Raw genomic sequence first — 14,924 nt, forward strand, 5'->3', positions numbered from 1 at the left:
GAATTACCTACGAATTCTTTCAGCTTCTTCCCTTGTGATGACAGCATCTGTCACCCCTCTTCCACACTTCCTAGGAGTGCAACCTGCAACACAAAGAGGAGGAAAAGAACCCACTGAAACCACTTCAGCCACCTGAAGGGCAGGTTTTTAAATGAGGCTTTGCAAAAAAGTCTTTGTTGAAGTCTCTCTTGAAGCACACAGCTTGGATATATAAGATTTTAAAAGCCTCCTAAAATTCACTGCTAAGAAATCTAACATTAAATTTTAAAAGCTCCAGGGAATACCAAGTCAGCAGCAGGGGTTCCAGGTGGAGAATATATGAAAGTTCTTGTAAGTCTGGTTGACAACAAACTTCAGGCAAAAAAAAAGAAGAAATAAAATCAGTTCTGAGCCACCAGAGACCTTGGGATGTTACATTTGGCATTTTTCTGAGGAAGATCCATTTACAGATGTAAAGCCCCAGAGAGAGGGGCTGAGTGTGGTTTCTCAGTGCTCCTGAACTGTCACTTCAAGGATTATTTATTCATCAGAACACAAAATTCCTGGAAAGAAATCCATCAATTCACCCATGGAGGACAAAAGCATCACTGTGCTCTGATCAAAGGCAGCTCATAACAATGACCAGGCAGATGGGAGAAGTTTTGCCAGGAATTTTGCAGGAATTTCCATTTCCTATTACTGGATGTACCCCAGGTGGGCTGCAGGGAAAGCTGATTTTCAAGAGAGAAGAGTAAACTCAAAGGAGAAATTCAATACTCCAGGACAAACCTGGCTATTGAGAGCTTCCTTTCTACAACATTCTGCAAAGATTTCTGATTTCAGAGAAGATTTGTTCCTTTTTCAGCTGCAAATATCCATGCTTGGCAAAACTACAGGGTTACCTCAGGCAATTTTTACAGGTCTGGGGTCTCTGACAGAGAACTGGAAGCAGGAGGTGCTCACAAAGCACTAACTCAAGATGAGCTTAGTTTATTGAGTATTTCCAGAAAATATATTGCTTTTTTTTTGAGAAGTATGACATAAGGTATACCATTTTGCTTTTAATTTTCATTAAAGTTTATATTCTGAAAGAATTAATGGTTGCAATTCCCCTCTTACAAAACAGAGTTTCCAGCTCAGCCCATAGGAGCAGAATTGTCTGTGCTTGCTGAGATATTAATTGCTCTTGCTTGTTTTTTAAACATTGTTATGGTGTCCAGAGAAATTGTAAAAAGTGGGTGCTATAGAGTAAATATTTTTACTTGTAAAATAGAGTAAATATTTTTACTTGTAAAAAAAGAGGAGGAAAAAATGGCATGGTTTGAAACCTTGATCTGATCTGGTCCCTTGTCTGATAAGGCACCATCAGCTCTGGCTACCAGGTAAATCAAGGTAAAGAAGAACATACCAAAACATGGAAAACACGAGGAAAACACTGCTCCCATTCAGCACAAAAACCAGAATTTTCTTTGGTATGAAGTTTATTTACAGGCAGGCGGTGCTAAGGGAATAAATCCTGCTCTGACAGCAGCTACCAAATCACTTGAAGCAAACTGGAAGCTCAGTTGCAGCAGGTTCAGCTGGAAGCAGGGACAGGTGCATAAATAAAAAGCTGATTTTAGCTGTGGAAACTTCACAGCTGAGCATCAGCCCCTGAGTGGTGACAGGAATGTGCCTCCTCCTGACACACAGCCCACAGCTGAGGGTGCCAAACCAGGCCAAAGACTGAGAATGAAGAGCTATTGAGTGACACAAACCTATTTCCAAGTGCCTGAAGCTGCTGAGCTGATCCATAATCCACATTTTCTGCCTGGCTGGGCTGTGGGGAACACACAGAACTCCTCCACAGCTCATCACCACCCTCTCGTGGGAAAATGATCACAGCTCAGCTTTAATTAATCAATTAACAGCTGGACCCTCAAAAGCACAGTCACAACAAAGAATAGAATAGAATAGAATAGAATAGAATAGAATAGAATAGAATAGAATACCCCATAAATAAAAACCCAAATCAATCACAGAACTTAAGCAGCAGCACCAAGGAAACACCTAATTAGAAAGATGGAGGACAATTATCAATTATCCCCATACAAAGCCAAAAGGTGAGATCTCACAGCAGCACTTGCTGCTGCTCCCCAGACACCCCTAAAAATAAAGAATACATTCATTCCTGTTGCTGGAGAGATGTGCTTCAAATTCCTGCCTTCCTTACAGTGAAAAGAATAGGATGAAAAAGAAGGAATAAAAAGAAAACAATGACAAGCATAACTGGTGGGATGGCCAAGACCACAAGCTCAAAAAAATTGCTTTTGCAAAACTGGGAAGGGAAAAGTAAAGTTTTGTTGGTTTGGGGGGTTTCTTTTGGTAAGAAAATACTGCAGATGCAGAATCCAGAGACTTTTAGCCCCAGTTCAGTTATAACCAAATCACCAGCTGCAGTTTTCTCTGGCCTTGCACTACACAAATTCACCCAGCAGCAGTTTCCCCTTATAGTAACTATGAAAAGTTAACACAGAACACCTGTTCTCATGTTAAAAAAAACCAAAAAAACCAAAACATTACCTTACCAAGACAATTTTTTTATTGGCAGCTTCCTGACATCAGTTTTCTTGGCCTAAATAACATTTGAGATGAATCGTCAAAAAAAGATGCTACAGTAGCAGCACTGAGGAAAAACTATATAACCTCAAACTCCACATAAAATTTTCTTTTATGTTCTAAGTCTTTTTGACCAACAGCACCTGAAGAACATGGAGCTGCAATTTGTCAAACACTTTCTATCAGAACTAGCACAGGAGAAAGAAGGACCTCCAAACATCATCTGGTTCAGCTTTTTGTGGTGCTCTCAGAGAGCCTGGATAAGATTATCCAGCACAGTGTTCAATCACATCCTGGAAACCCTCAGCCAGAGGAGGTTGTTCCTGTGATTGAGTGTTCTGTCTGTAATTTCTTTTTATATCAAGATGAAATCTTTCCCAATGCAAGCTGCACCCGCTGTGCCTTGTCTGCTTTGTGCTGCTCCTGACAAAGGCAGAGCTTCTGTCCTCTGTAGCTTTCCTTTAAGCACTGGAATAATGAAATGTGCTCTCCCTGAGCCTTCTCCAGGGAAAGGGGACTCAGCTCCCTGAGGTTTTCCTGACAGGATGGGTTCTCCAGCCCCTTGATCACCTTTGTTCTTCCTCAGCTCACAGCAGCTTCTTCCAGCCTCCAGCTTTGTGTCAGCATTTTCTCAGCCACATCATGAAGCAGATAAATCACCAATTTGGCTAAAAACTAACTCAGAAAATTTTGGTTTGGTTTTGTTTTGGATTCAACAGCTTATCAGCCAACACACAGCCAGACATACTGACAAAAACCAAGAGCAGAGCTGCTCTCTGGCAGCTGTACGAACTGAAAATGTTCATCACAACACTCTGCAAATCTGAAAGAGAACATCAGCACTGCTCATCCATGGAAGCTGCAAGTCAAACTCTCACTGCTCTTTGTGCAGATTAAAATCTTCCCTGTCTCTTGAAGAACCAACCTCAACACTGCAAAGAAATAAGTGCCAGGGGGAACAGACACCAATTTGAAAACAGGCTCAGCAGAAAGACACAAAGACAGAAAAGTGCTTTGCAGGCACCCCCCAAAGCAGACACAGATCTCAGAATAAGTGACAAAAGCTGGCACTTGTCAGTCACCACACACTGGTGGCATAATGTCCTGCATCAGCGCCGCTCCATGCTCTGTATGGAACAGAGTATGGAAACAAACCAGAAACAGACTTAGCAGGAAGTTTATTTCATAGACCCTTGCAAAGCAGTTTCAGAAGGGGGAAAAAACCTCTCAGGATCGACTGGAAGCTCAGTTACACCAAGTTCAGCTGGCCCGAGGGGCACGAACGTTTGGGGCTTTAGGTAAGGGACAGTGACCAGGAGTTTGCTGCAAACACGGGAGTTTTACAGCCAAAGTTGGGTGCCCGGGCAGCGGCCAAGCTGCAGCTGCCCCCCGAGCACGGCCAGCCCTGCCCGGTACCTGCAAAGCGCCGGTGGCTCTCGTAGTCCTCGGAGCAGGGCACCTCCACGAACTTGTCCTGCAGGGTGTCACTGCGATGGGCCAGCACCTCGGTGACCCCGTCTGCGGGGATTCCACCCTCGGGGATCCCATCCTGGGTGCGGACGCGGCTCCAGACCACGAGGCCGCCGCCGGCCGCGGCGCAGAGGAAGAGGAGGAGGATGGCTGCCTTCAGCCACCTTGCCCGGGGATCCTGCTGGGATCTGCCCTTCTTGGCGCTGCGAGGGAGCACAGAACGGGCACCGTGAGCGGGGAGGGCCGGACCGGGCCGATACCGGGGAGCACCGAGCCCGCGGACCCCGGTTCGGAGCAGAACACGCGATACAGACACACACAGTTCTCTCCCGGACCCCGGTTCGGAGCAGAACACAGGGGTTACAAACACACACGGATCCCTCTCGGGACCCAGGTTTGGAGTACACCACAGGCGTTACAGACACACACAGTTCTTTCCCGGGATGCCCGGTTCAGAGCACACCACACGCGTTACACACACGGTTCTCTCCCGGGATCCCGGTTTAGAGCACACCACACGCATTACAAACACGCGGATCCCTCCCGGGCCCGGCGCTGCGCGATCGCCTCCCCATCGCGGCATCCCCGAGAGCCGCAGCGCCGCTGGGCCTGGCGGTAAGAGGTGAGGGCCAGGGCCCCGCCCTGGTACCTGCTGTGCCGGCGGCTCCCGCGGCCCGGTCCCGGTCCCGGCCCGGAGCTGTCGGGGCCGCGGGGCAGCGCCCTCCGCTGCGGAGCCATCGCGCCTCCTCCGCCACGAGCGATGCGCTCGGCGCGCCTCGGCCTGGCCTGCCGGCCTGCCTGACAGGGGAACGCGCTCGGCTGCCGAGAGAGAGGGGAAGGATCCAGCGCACAGCTGGGAGCGGCGGAGGGGCGGCACCGGGACAGGGGGACAAGGGGACAGCGGGACAACGGCACACCGGGACAGCAGGGCTCGCAGCCGGGACAGCGGGGCAGGGACGGCGGGGTGCGGCCGGGAGGGGTGAGCAGGGACGCCGCGGTGACAGGCCAAAGCAATCGAGGCCGGAGCATGTGGCGGCGCCTGGTGCACCTGGACCTGAAGGGCGCCGCGCCGCGCGCGCAGTACCTGGAGCAGGTGAGGGGAGAACGTGAGGGGGGTGAGGGATGAAACTGAGGGATGTGAGGGGTGAAACTGGGGGATGTGCCTGGGGCAGGTGAGGAGTGAACCTGAGGGAGGTGAGGGTGAACCTAGAGCAGGTGAGGCATGTATCTGGCACAAATAATTGATTTGTTGGGCTCAGGTGAGGGGTACACCTGTTATGGGTGAAGGATGTTCCTGGCACAGGTGAAGGATGTATTGGGCTCAGGTAGGGATGTGCTGGGCTCAAGTGAGGGATGTATCTGATATGGGTGAAGGATTTATTTGGCTCAGGTGAGGGATACACCTGCTGCAGGTGACAGTGGCACTGCCCACAGCCCAGCTGCATCCCCAGTGTCCCCTCCCTCCCTCCCTCAGGTGCTGCCGCTGCTCCGTGCCCTGGGTGCCACCGGGCTGCTGCTGGAATATGAGGACACCTTCCCGTACACGGGGCCGCTGGAGGTGCTGCAGGCCCCCCACGCCTACAGGTAGCTCTGGGTACCCTGCAGGCAGCCCTGGGTGCTGCAGGCAGCCCGGGCCGTGCACAGCAGGCACTGACAGTCGTTCTCCTGCAGCCCCGAGGAGCTCCAGGCGCTGCTGAGCTGGGCACGGGCACAGGGCCTGGACGTGGTGCCGCTGGTGCAGAGCTTTGGGCACATGGAGGTGAGCTGGGCTGGGTGAGAGGGGGTGTGCTGAGCCAGCAGTGCCCGGGGGGACAGCAGGGCTGGTGGGGTCCCGGGGTGCAGTAGGAATGGCATTGGCAGCAGGGCAGGGAGTGATCCTGCCCCTCTGCTCAGCCCTGGTGATATCTGGAGCAGTTCTGGGCACAAACCATGGCCAGGAAGTTCCACCTGGACATGAGGAAGAACTTCTTCCCTGTGCAGTGACCAGGCCCTGAGCAGGTTGGAATATCCCCATGAGAGAGACCCCACACCCTCTCTGGACACAGCCCTGGCACTGCTCATCTGGTGGGACCAGATAAGCCACAGCGCTCCCTTCCAGCCTGACCCATTCTGGGATTCCCTGCTGGAAATTTCCAATCCAAGTCCCAGTGCTCTGGTTATCCAGCTCTGCCAGCTGCAGGATTTGACAGCAGGGTCACACTGCAGTGACCTCCCCGTTTCCTTCACCCACCCTGTGAGGTGCTCTGTGGTCAGAGACTCCCCCAGCAGCGTGGGGCAGCAGCTGAGCCACAGCCTGTCCCTGGGGCTCAGCCAAGCCAAACTCCAGGTTCAGCAGGACTCCCTGGGGACAGGAGGGCAGTGCTGTGCTGGCTGTGGTGGCTGTCCCCAGCTCCCCTTCCTTTCCCTGCAGTTTGTGCTGAAGCACAGGCAGTTTGCCCACCTGCGGGAGGTGAAGGAGCTGCCCAACGCCCTGAACCCGCACAAGGAGGAGTCCCTGGCGCTGGTCAAAGCCATGATTGACCAGGTCATGGCCCTGCACCAGGACCTGCAGTGGTTCCACATCGGATGTGATGAGGTGGGGCTTCTCTTCAGCTGGGAATGTTTCTTTTCTTTTGAGGAATCATAGCAAGGGCTGAGGCTTTTGCATTTCAGTGGTGGCCAGGCCATGTTTGGGTGGGATTTTGGGGACAGAAAACACCATTTAAGCCAGTGTAGAAAAGCCTTTTTGCCAATAAATTATTCCAATAGCACAGGTTGTCATTTCCACAGATATGAGTGTAATATAAAAGTATTGAAAGCAGCTTCTTGAAGCTAACAGTGTTTGGATTTAGTGAGTGTTTGTAGTGAGGTATCAATTAGAGCTGTTCATTAGAAATCCTGTAAATTTGGTGTAAGATATTGGCTCATTTTTCTGGGCAAGTTACTCAAAGTAAACCCTTCTGTGGTTGGAAGTGTTGGGTTTTTTACCTTGGTAGTTTGTCTCAGAGAAGCTTGAGTTTTTTCCTTCTCATTCTCATAGTTTGTTAAAACCATGCTGATGGCACACAGATCCCTGGAATTCATTATGAATTAACTGTACTGGTATTAGTTTAGCATTTTGTATTCTGTTGTGTTGAAACTGGTGGGAAGGCTGGACAGGGAGCTGTTATAAAGCAAAATAGTACTTATGTAGAATAAATAAAACGTGCTCTAAACTATCAAATTTTAATTCACACTCTGAATGGGACCAAGTATGCTGGGCCACCCTTGGACATGGCCCCAGGCTCCTTCTAGACTCACATTTGGATGATCTTCCCCAAGATAGGAACCTCATTTTATCTACCTCAGGTCCTGATGGATTTGAAGTGAATAAATGTGGTGAGAGCTATTTCTAGGACAAGCACTCCAAAGGCAAATATGGCATGTAGATATTTTAGTTTCTGTAGGAAAATCCCCTCAAGTGATGCATGTGGTCATGGCCACAGTCTCCTGCAGACTGATGGAAATGCTGGCAGTGTTTTCAGCACTGAGAGGTGCTTTGGCATGTGTCCCCTCAGTGGGTGACATCTGGACAAAGGTTTGGAATGTTGTCCACCTCACTTTCTCTATTTCTGTGCAAATAAAAGTAAAAATCAGGATGGTTTGCTTGGTGTTTCAGGTGTACTACCTTGGTGAAGGAGAGGAGTCGAAGCAGTGGCTGCAGCAGCAGAACAACACCCCACAGAAGCTGTGCTTGTCCCACATCAAAGCAGTGGCCACTTGTTTGGCCTGGTCCTACCCCATGGTGACACCCATCGTGTGGGACGACATGCTCAGGGGGATAAGTGAGGAAACACTGGCAGGTGTGTGAGCAGGTTGGCACAGGTAAAACAGATTGCTTGGCAGCTGAATGTTATGAAAACAACAAATCTGGCAAGAGCTGAGGTGTGGTTTGATTGGAGAACAGAAGCACTCAGTCCTTGGCTGCCACAGAGGCCCTGTGGGAGTGTGGGTGAGTCTGAACAATTCAGTTTTCCATTAGAAAATGCTCAGTTCTACTTTCCTTATACATTAAAACAACAACCTGTTAACATCTGTGGTCCAAGTCTAAATCTCTGTGCCTCTCACCACCTTCAGATGTTCATTGCTGCCCTTTGCAGCACCTGATCCCAAGTGGTGCAAACTCAGAGAAGCTGCAGCCCTGTGAGCATCTTTGTGATCATGGTGCACTTTGTGAGGAGTTTGATACTGAATTGTGGGCTAGCTCCAAGACCTTGACATCACAAGTCTTGTTTGTGGAAAAATATCAAAGCACTGCTGAAATTGGAGTAGTCTGAGCACAGATGGAGTTGCAGCATTTTCAGAGCCACCTTACATGGCTGCTGTAAACAGATTTAGATGGTAGCAGGAAGAGCTGTGCAGCTCATCCAACAGTGACTGACCTATTCAAGGCTTTGATAGAGGGAAATCATCCCCAAAAATGCAGGTGGGACCCATGGGGTTTCCACAAGAGCAGTACAGCACTCTAAGTGCACTGCCACAAAAACACAAATTGAAATGTGATGGAGTTAAAATACTGAATTTCTGCACAATTTACTGCAGTTTCTCTAAGGGTCAGTTTTATATGTTTAAAACTAGCTGAGGAGTTGATGATAAAAGGAGTTAAAGCTAAATTTGTATCTTTAGTTGTTCTTGAAAGGCACTCTGTAAGTAGAAGGGTAAAAGTTACGTTTGAATTTAGGTTAAATCTCCTCTTGTGGCTCTGCCAGTGGAATCCAGCTGGTACAGAGAGATGCAAAGAGCTGAAAACGAGGTGGGCTTGGGGTGAGTGGGGTCTCTGGTGAATTGTCACTGCTCCTCCATGCTCACCATGCCTGAGGACAGTGGGCATGTGCCAAACCCTGGCCAGGCTGAAATGCCCAGGGGCACTGCAGCTGTGCCAGCCCTGGCTGTTGGAAGCTGTGCTGAGCTCCCGTTTCAGCAGGGTTCTCCATGGTTTAGCAGAGCTCTGTTCCTTTCAGAGTCCGGGGTCCCCCAGCTGGTGCAGCCCATGATCTGGGACTATGCAACAGACATCAACGTGGAGGGCAAAGGTTTGTACTTCTCTGCTGAGCTGTGTAGAAGTAAAATCCTGCCATTAAAACCTACCTTAGCTGCACACCAAAACATCTGGTTTTGTGAAATTGTTTTTTATTGCTTTCATAGCATAAAGACAGCCCATTTGATTTCACATCATAGTTGCTATTACTTATTTTCTTTTTCTATTTCTGTTTCCCCTATGAATGACTTGCATTGTAGGCTGCTTAATTCTTTTCAGCAAAGCTTTGGAAGAGATTCAGAGGTTTTCCACAAGCACTGTTACATTAATTCTCCTTGCATTAACACCAGTTGGAGCACATAACTCTGTATTGAACAGCTCTGCAAAAGAAGCTTCAGGGCTTCATACATCTATAGAATTCAGAGGGAAGCTCCTAAAGGCCCCTGTCAGGCATCTAACATTCATGCAAATATTTCTTTTTGCCAGAACCATCAGCTCTCAGATGTTGTCCATGCTTGTTATAACCTCACAGCTCTTAGCATGGTAGCAATACTAGGGACTGGAGTACATAACTGGCACATGAAAATAGGGGGACACCTCTCGGGGTCTTTTGGGTTCCTGTCTCCCCAAGAATGTTAAAAGTCTCTTTTCCCAGCCCAGCTCTTGAAGAATGAGTTGAAGCTCTTCAATTCTCGGTCTCAAGGTTGTTTATTGCATCTTATCTATAAAAAATTTTCTCCTGCCCTGCTGAGGTCCTTCAGCAGGACAGTTCCAGGCACTCTGCCTGCCCCCAGGGCTGTGTTATGTCTTTATACTAAAAACTACATACACAATGTTTACAATTGCTTTCCAATACCTATCACCTATGTTAGACAGTGAGCTTCCACTCTAAACCAATCTGAAAGTGCCAACATCACAGCAGAAGATGGAGGCCAAGCAGAAGCAGGAGAAAGGCAGGACACACCCAGTTCCCTCTGTCTTGCCCCCCTGAACCCCCATTATAAAAACCCCAAAATCTACTTTTCCACCCTGTGATAACTTCACTTTTCTACCTAAGCTGTTGTGGCTTGCAGATCTTCATCTAAGGCTGGTAATTTGCTCCACGGGTCATAATCAAACCCACAGGTGTTTTGGGCTCTGTGCCAGGGTCCTGGCCATGCTGGGCAGCCAGAGGGATGCTCTGGGTTCCCACAGCCAGCCACTCACAGGCTGCTCAGAGAGGGTGCCAATCCCCCATCCTTGCTGATGCTCCAAGCCTGGGAAGGCTCAGCAGCCTGGTGCACCTGGAGCTGGGTTTCCCTTCACTGCAGCCTTGCAGCTGGGGCTGGAACTGGAGGAGGCTCATGCTGTGTGTGCCCTTTGTGTGTCCCTGCAGTGCAGCTGATCGAGAAGTACCGCAGGTGTGGCTTCTCCAAGGTGTGGTTTGCAAGTGCCTTCAAGGGAGCCACGGGAGCAAACCAGTCTCTGACCCTGATTGGGCACCACCTGAGGAACCAGCTGGAGTGGCTGCAGGTGGCCCAGAGGAGCCCTGCTGATGTCCTGGAAGGGATTGCACTGACTGGCTGGCAGAGGTGAGGAGCAGCCCTTGTGTGCCTCCAGGAGTCACAGATAACCCAACTTCCACCCAAAAGCTCCCTTAGAGCTCCAGGGAAGCTGAGGGTTTGGAAGGGAATTTTGCCACCCTGCAATTCTTCTGTCAGTGCTGTGCCTCACCCCCAGCCTGTGAAGGGTGGACTGACCAGCAGGAGCAATGGCTTTGGGGACAACACCAGCAGCAGATTGGGCTGGAAGGCTTGAATGGCTTTTGTGCCACCTTGAACTGCTCACAGACACTGGAGTTCATGCATGCTGTGTCTATCTGAATGTCTGATGGGAACTCAAAAACTATGAAATCACTTAAAAGACAAGAATTTGTTAAAGTTATGAAGGAGTAAAACATTTTTATGCAGTCATGTATTCCCTACCAGAGAGCTGATGTCCAATTTCTGACCCTAACTTGCCTTGAGAATTTGGTTTTCCTCTGTTCTTACTGGTTAAACAGAAATACTTCACATTTCAGAGATAAGTGATGTCTTCTCTGAGACAGAAACTGATGTTTCTAAAGCTCTTTGAATTTTGGTGATTGAAATATCAACCCTCCCATTTGTTTAGTCTGCTCTAACAGTAAAATGTGTGATTCATGGATGTTTTCTTACACAGGTATGATCACTTTGCTGTTCTGTGTGAGCTTCTCCCTGTGGCCATTCCATCCCTGGCTGTGTGTCTGCAGGCACTGAAGAATGGTACAATGACAACTTTATTCTCTCTCAGACAATGCCTAGCACAGGAGTGAAGTGCCCTTGCCCTAAAATTAGCACAGGATTGTTATATTTTGAGGTGGTTTGCTGAATTGATCATGGTCTGAATTATGAACAATAAATTACAATTTGCAGTATGGGAGCAGAGAAGCCTCTTGGCCTAAGTATTTAAAAATAGCCATTGTATCCTCTTCATTTATTGTGAACTAACACACAAATGGTCAAAAACTTCATGCTTATATTAAAAATAAATTTAAGATGCAGAATTGCTCTTCAAACTTACCTGAAACAACAGTGATATATAAATGAGCCTAATTTAGTTTAATTTAGAACGTGCTCATGTGTAAAAGTTGTTTTAAGTAATTGTTTTTCTTAAAATGGATCTAGGGAGGACATTGTCTGGTAAAATACCTCCTGTAGTTTCTGCTTTCTTTACAGGCAGTTGCCAACAATATTTTTCTTATTTTCAAAATAAGATTTTTAATTTAGGCACTAGAAATATTCAGCACCCTGAACAGAAAGCTCAGAGCTAGGAAGTGCTCACCTTGCACAAGACAGCTGTGTGAAAGACACTGAGCTCCTCCTCCCATTCCCAAGTGTTTTTTCCTTCTTTTATTTCCATTTTACCTTTTAAAAAATTCTTCACCAAAGGGGAGCTACTAAGCCAAGGCAGATTACTGCAGAAAACCCCTCTTGTATGAACATTTTGGTTCCCTAGGCTCCTTTACTCATTTCACTGTCTTCTGCCAGGTGGCTTCTCTGAAAAGGTTAAAGAAAACGTGGAAAACCTCCTGGGAATGCCTAACCTGGAAATTGAAACTTTCATGAGGTAACAACATTCCAGCTGCAGCACTGAGCTGCTTCTCCTTGTGTGGTAAGTTCAGAAATAACAGATCCTCTTGGGACAGCCCAGGTCTGGGGACCTTTCCTGGGAGCAGTGTCCTCACCCTTGTGACACAAATCAGTTTCCACCTCAAGTCATCAGTGGATGAACTTCTGGAAAGGAACAGGTAATGAAGTTTCTGTTTGATTCTCTGCCTGGCTGCAGCACTGTTGGAGCTGTATCCTCTCAAAGTGGGGCACAACTCCAAAAAAATGATTTAAATATCAAGCTGTGCATTTCAGGTGTCACTGACACCTCAGCAGAACATAATATTTACATCAAAATTTAAAATATTTTAGTGATGTTCCTAAATACTGTATGCTGCCTTATTTGAAGCATATAGTTCTTTCCCTAATTACATTTTACTGCTGTTTAAAGTTAAAATGAACATTTTGAATGGTGTAGTTAAAAAAGAAAGGAGCTTAAAATGAAACTTTGAAACTTACACTGCAGCAGATGATCAGGTGCTCATCTGCCAGGAGCACTTCCACAAGCTAATTCCAAAGATCTACAGGCTGGAATAAATTTCCTCCTGAAGCACCATCTCTGTGCAGAGCTCAGCTGCAGCCTCCCCAGCAGTGACAAACAGAGGTGGCTGCTGTTCCATCACTGCTCCCACCACCCTCCATTTCCAGGTATTCCACAGGCTGGTTCAGCCCCTACCACAGGAAAAGGAAGATTATTCATCCCATCATAGTGCACCACCTGCAGCCAGATGCAGTCAGGTACCAGCACTTGTTTTGCACTCCAGGGGAAATAAAGTCTGAGATATTTTGGGCACTCAGGTCCAGAGAGCTGTGAGCCCTTCCCTCTGCTAGAATTATCTCAGAAACATCAGTGGGAATCAAAGTATCCATAATCTGTTTTTATACAACATGTTTGGGTTGGAACTAGATGATGTTCACAGCTCCCTTCCAACACAAACCATCCTATGGTTCTAATTTTATCTTTGCCTTCTGTTGAATGAATTCTCTGAGAACAAGTACAAAATTGGAATCCAAAAGCTTCTCCCTTGTTATTCCTGTAACAAGGATTTCCAGGAGTTACAGCCCTGCTGCACCTCCAGGGGCTTGGAATAAAGCCAGGCCCTTCCCCCTGTCACCATGGGCATTTCAGAACTTGTCCTAGACATTCTGCCAATTCATGCTAAAAGGTTCATTTATAATTTTATTTTCTGTGTTAAGATGAACATCCACTCCAGCCTCATCTCCCTTTCTGATAAAACCCAGAATTAAATTCCCAACAAGTCTCACAGTGGGTTTCAGTTACACTTAAAATGTGCATAGTGTTTTTCTGAGCTCACTTTTTGGTACTTTAAAAGTCTTGGCATGAGGAAAGTGCCAAGATTAATGGAATTAAACAGAAACAGCATCAAGCTTTTGCCATCTGAACCAAATCAAGTCCTTTGGGCTCCTGTAATAGAAGCTTCTTTTCCTGTCAAGTGGTTTTAAGGACAGTTTTCCTTCCAAAGGCAGAAAGCCAGCCCTCCCCTGAGGCAGAGCTCACCTGCCAATGCCATTATTTCTTCTTTTCACTTCTGCTCAGGCTCTTCTCCAAGTGGAGTGCTGTGGTGCAGGACCTGCAGGCAGCCATGGAGCAAGTTTTCCCCAGGTGTGCTATAGAGGAATGGATGGAGGAGAATGTCCACCCCCACCTCCAGAAGCTGCAGGGAGTGGTGGAGGATTTAGATGAAGCAATAAGAGCACAAAATTAGAGACATTTCAATTAGTCTGACTCATTCCCTGGGAAAACATGGCTAGTGAAAATCAGCACCTGGAGTTTGTCATCTTGAGAGTGTGGGTAAACAAAAGTGACCTGAAGGCATGAAGGAATTTATTAGCATAAAACACTTCAGCTCAATTTTCCTGTCTTAACACGTGCTGAGCCTTAACTCACCTGTCAGTCAGTCAGGTTTGCTGCCCTGTGAGTCACAGCAGGAAAAAACCCAGGTCCTTCCAAATTCAGCATTTGAAACAACAGACTCTTACATAACAATGACCTGGGAAAGTTCTACCTTCATATTTAGGATATTTTGAAAATGTTTGGGTCATTTTGTTCTGTACCAAAAGTCCTTCACATGCCAGCTGTGCTCTGAGTTGTGTCCTGGCATTCATTCATTGTCTGGGAGGAATCAGGGACACCTGGCTTGGAGGGAAAATGCCCTAAAACACATTGGGCTGCTTCACTTTCTGCCACAGCACCCAAGCTCAGCCCCATCCCCACAGAAAGCACCTGCTGGGCTCTGTAAAACCCCAAAGTGCAACCTGCACTTCCCAGCTTTGTGCCAGCTTGAGCCATGACTAAAGGTACTAAATCTAAGGAAAAAATGCTGGGTTATTCTGCTTTAATGTCAAACTTGTCATAATGTATAGAAATATATTTTGGGGACTTTTGGTGATTATCCCAATTCTCTCTTGTTAAGTATGTTACTTCACCATGTATATTCAAAATATTTATTTCTGTGCTTCATTTATACCTTTCTTTACATTTTTTTGGGAGCACTGGTATTGAAATTTTCTTGGAACAAATTTTAACATACAAAAAGTAAAACTACAGCATAAGACTGTAAGGTTCAGGACATAAGGTTCAGGTGACTCAATGAGAGCCTCAGGAACCAGGCCCACGTGCAAATCTTTATTTTAAATAAACTAATTGCTGTGTATACCTGTCACAAAGCTTGAACCAAACAAGATCTTAATTT

The 14,924-nt window shown here is 47.3% G+C and overlaps 2 protein-coding genes across 3 annotated transcripts in view; one reads left to right on the forward strand and one right to left on the reverse strand.

The window, feature by feature from the left end:
• Positions 1-5,076, reverse strand: part of OGFOD3 (2-oxoglutarate and iron dependent oxygenase domain containing 3) — a 31,130-nt gene extending 26,054 nt beyond the window's left edge. For both annotated transcript variants that reach the window (XM_064728307.1, XM_064728308.1), the window contains exons 1-3: positions 4,697-5,076; positions 3,994-4,250; positions 8-83 (exon numbers count right to left, since the gene is read on the reverse strand). In XM_064728307.1, the coding sequence (XP_064584377.1) occupies positions 8-83; positions 3,994-4,250; positions 4,697-5,076 (713 nt within the window). The remainder of the gene's footprint in view (positions 1-7; positions 84-3,993; positions 4,251-4,696) is intronic.
• On the forward strand, positions 5,012-14,924 carry HEXD (hexosaminidase D). The gene is made up of 12 exons (XM_064728305.1): positions 5,012-5,140; positions 5,522-5,631; positions 5,719-5,806; positions 6,458-6,622; positions 7,685-7,868; positions 9,027-9,098; positions 10,419-10,614; positions 11,243-11,325; positions 12,091-12,169; positions 12,249-12,350; positions 12,859-12,948; positions 13,769-14,924. The coding sequence occupies exons 1-12, from the start codon at positions 5,075-5,077 to the stop codon at positions 13,935-13,937; spliced, it is 1,404 nt and encodes a 467-aa protein (XP_064584375.1). The 5' UTR covers positions 5,012-5,074; the 3' UTR covers positions 13,938-14,924.

Source organism: Zonotrichia leucophrys, chromosome 18 (genome assembly GCF_028769735.1).
Source record: "Zonotrichia leucophrys gambelii isolate GWCS_2022_RI chromosome 18, RI_Zleu_2.0, whole genome shotgun sequence".
NCBI classification, from domain to species: Eukaryota; Metazoa; Chordata; class Aves; order Passeriformes; family Passerellidae; genus Zonotrichia; species Zonotrichia leucophrys.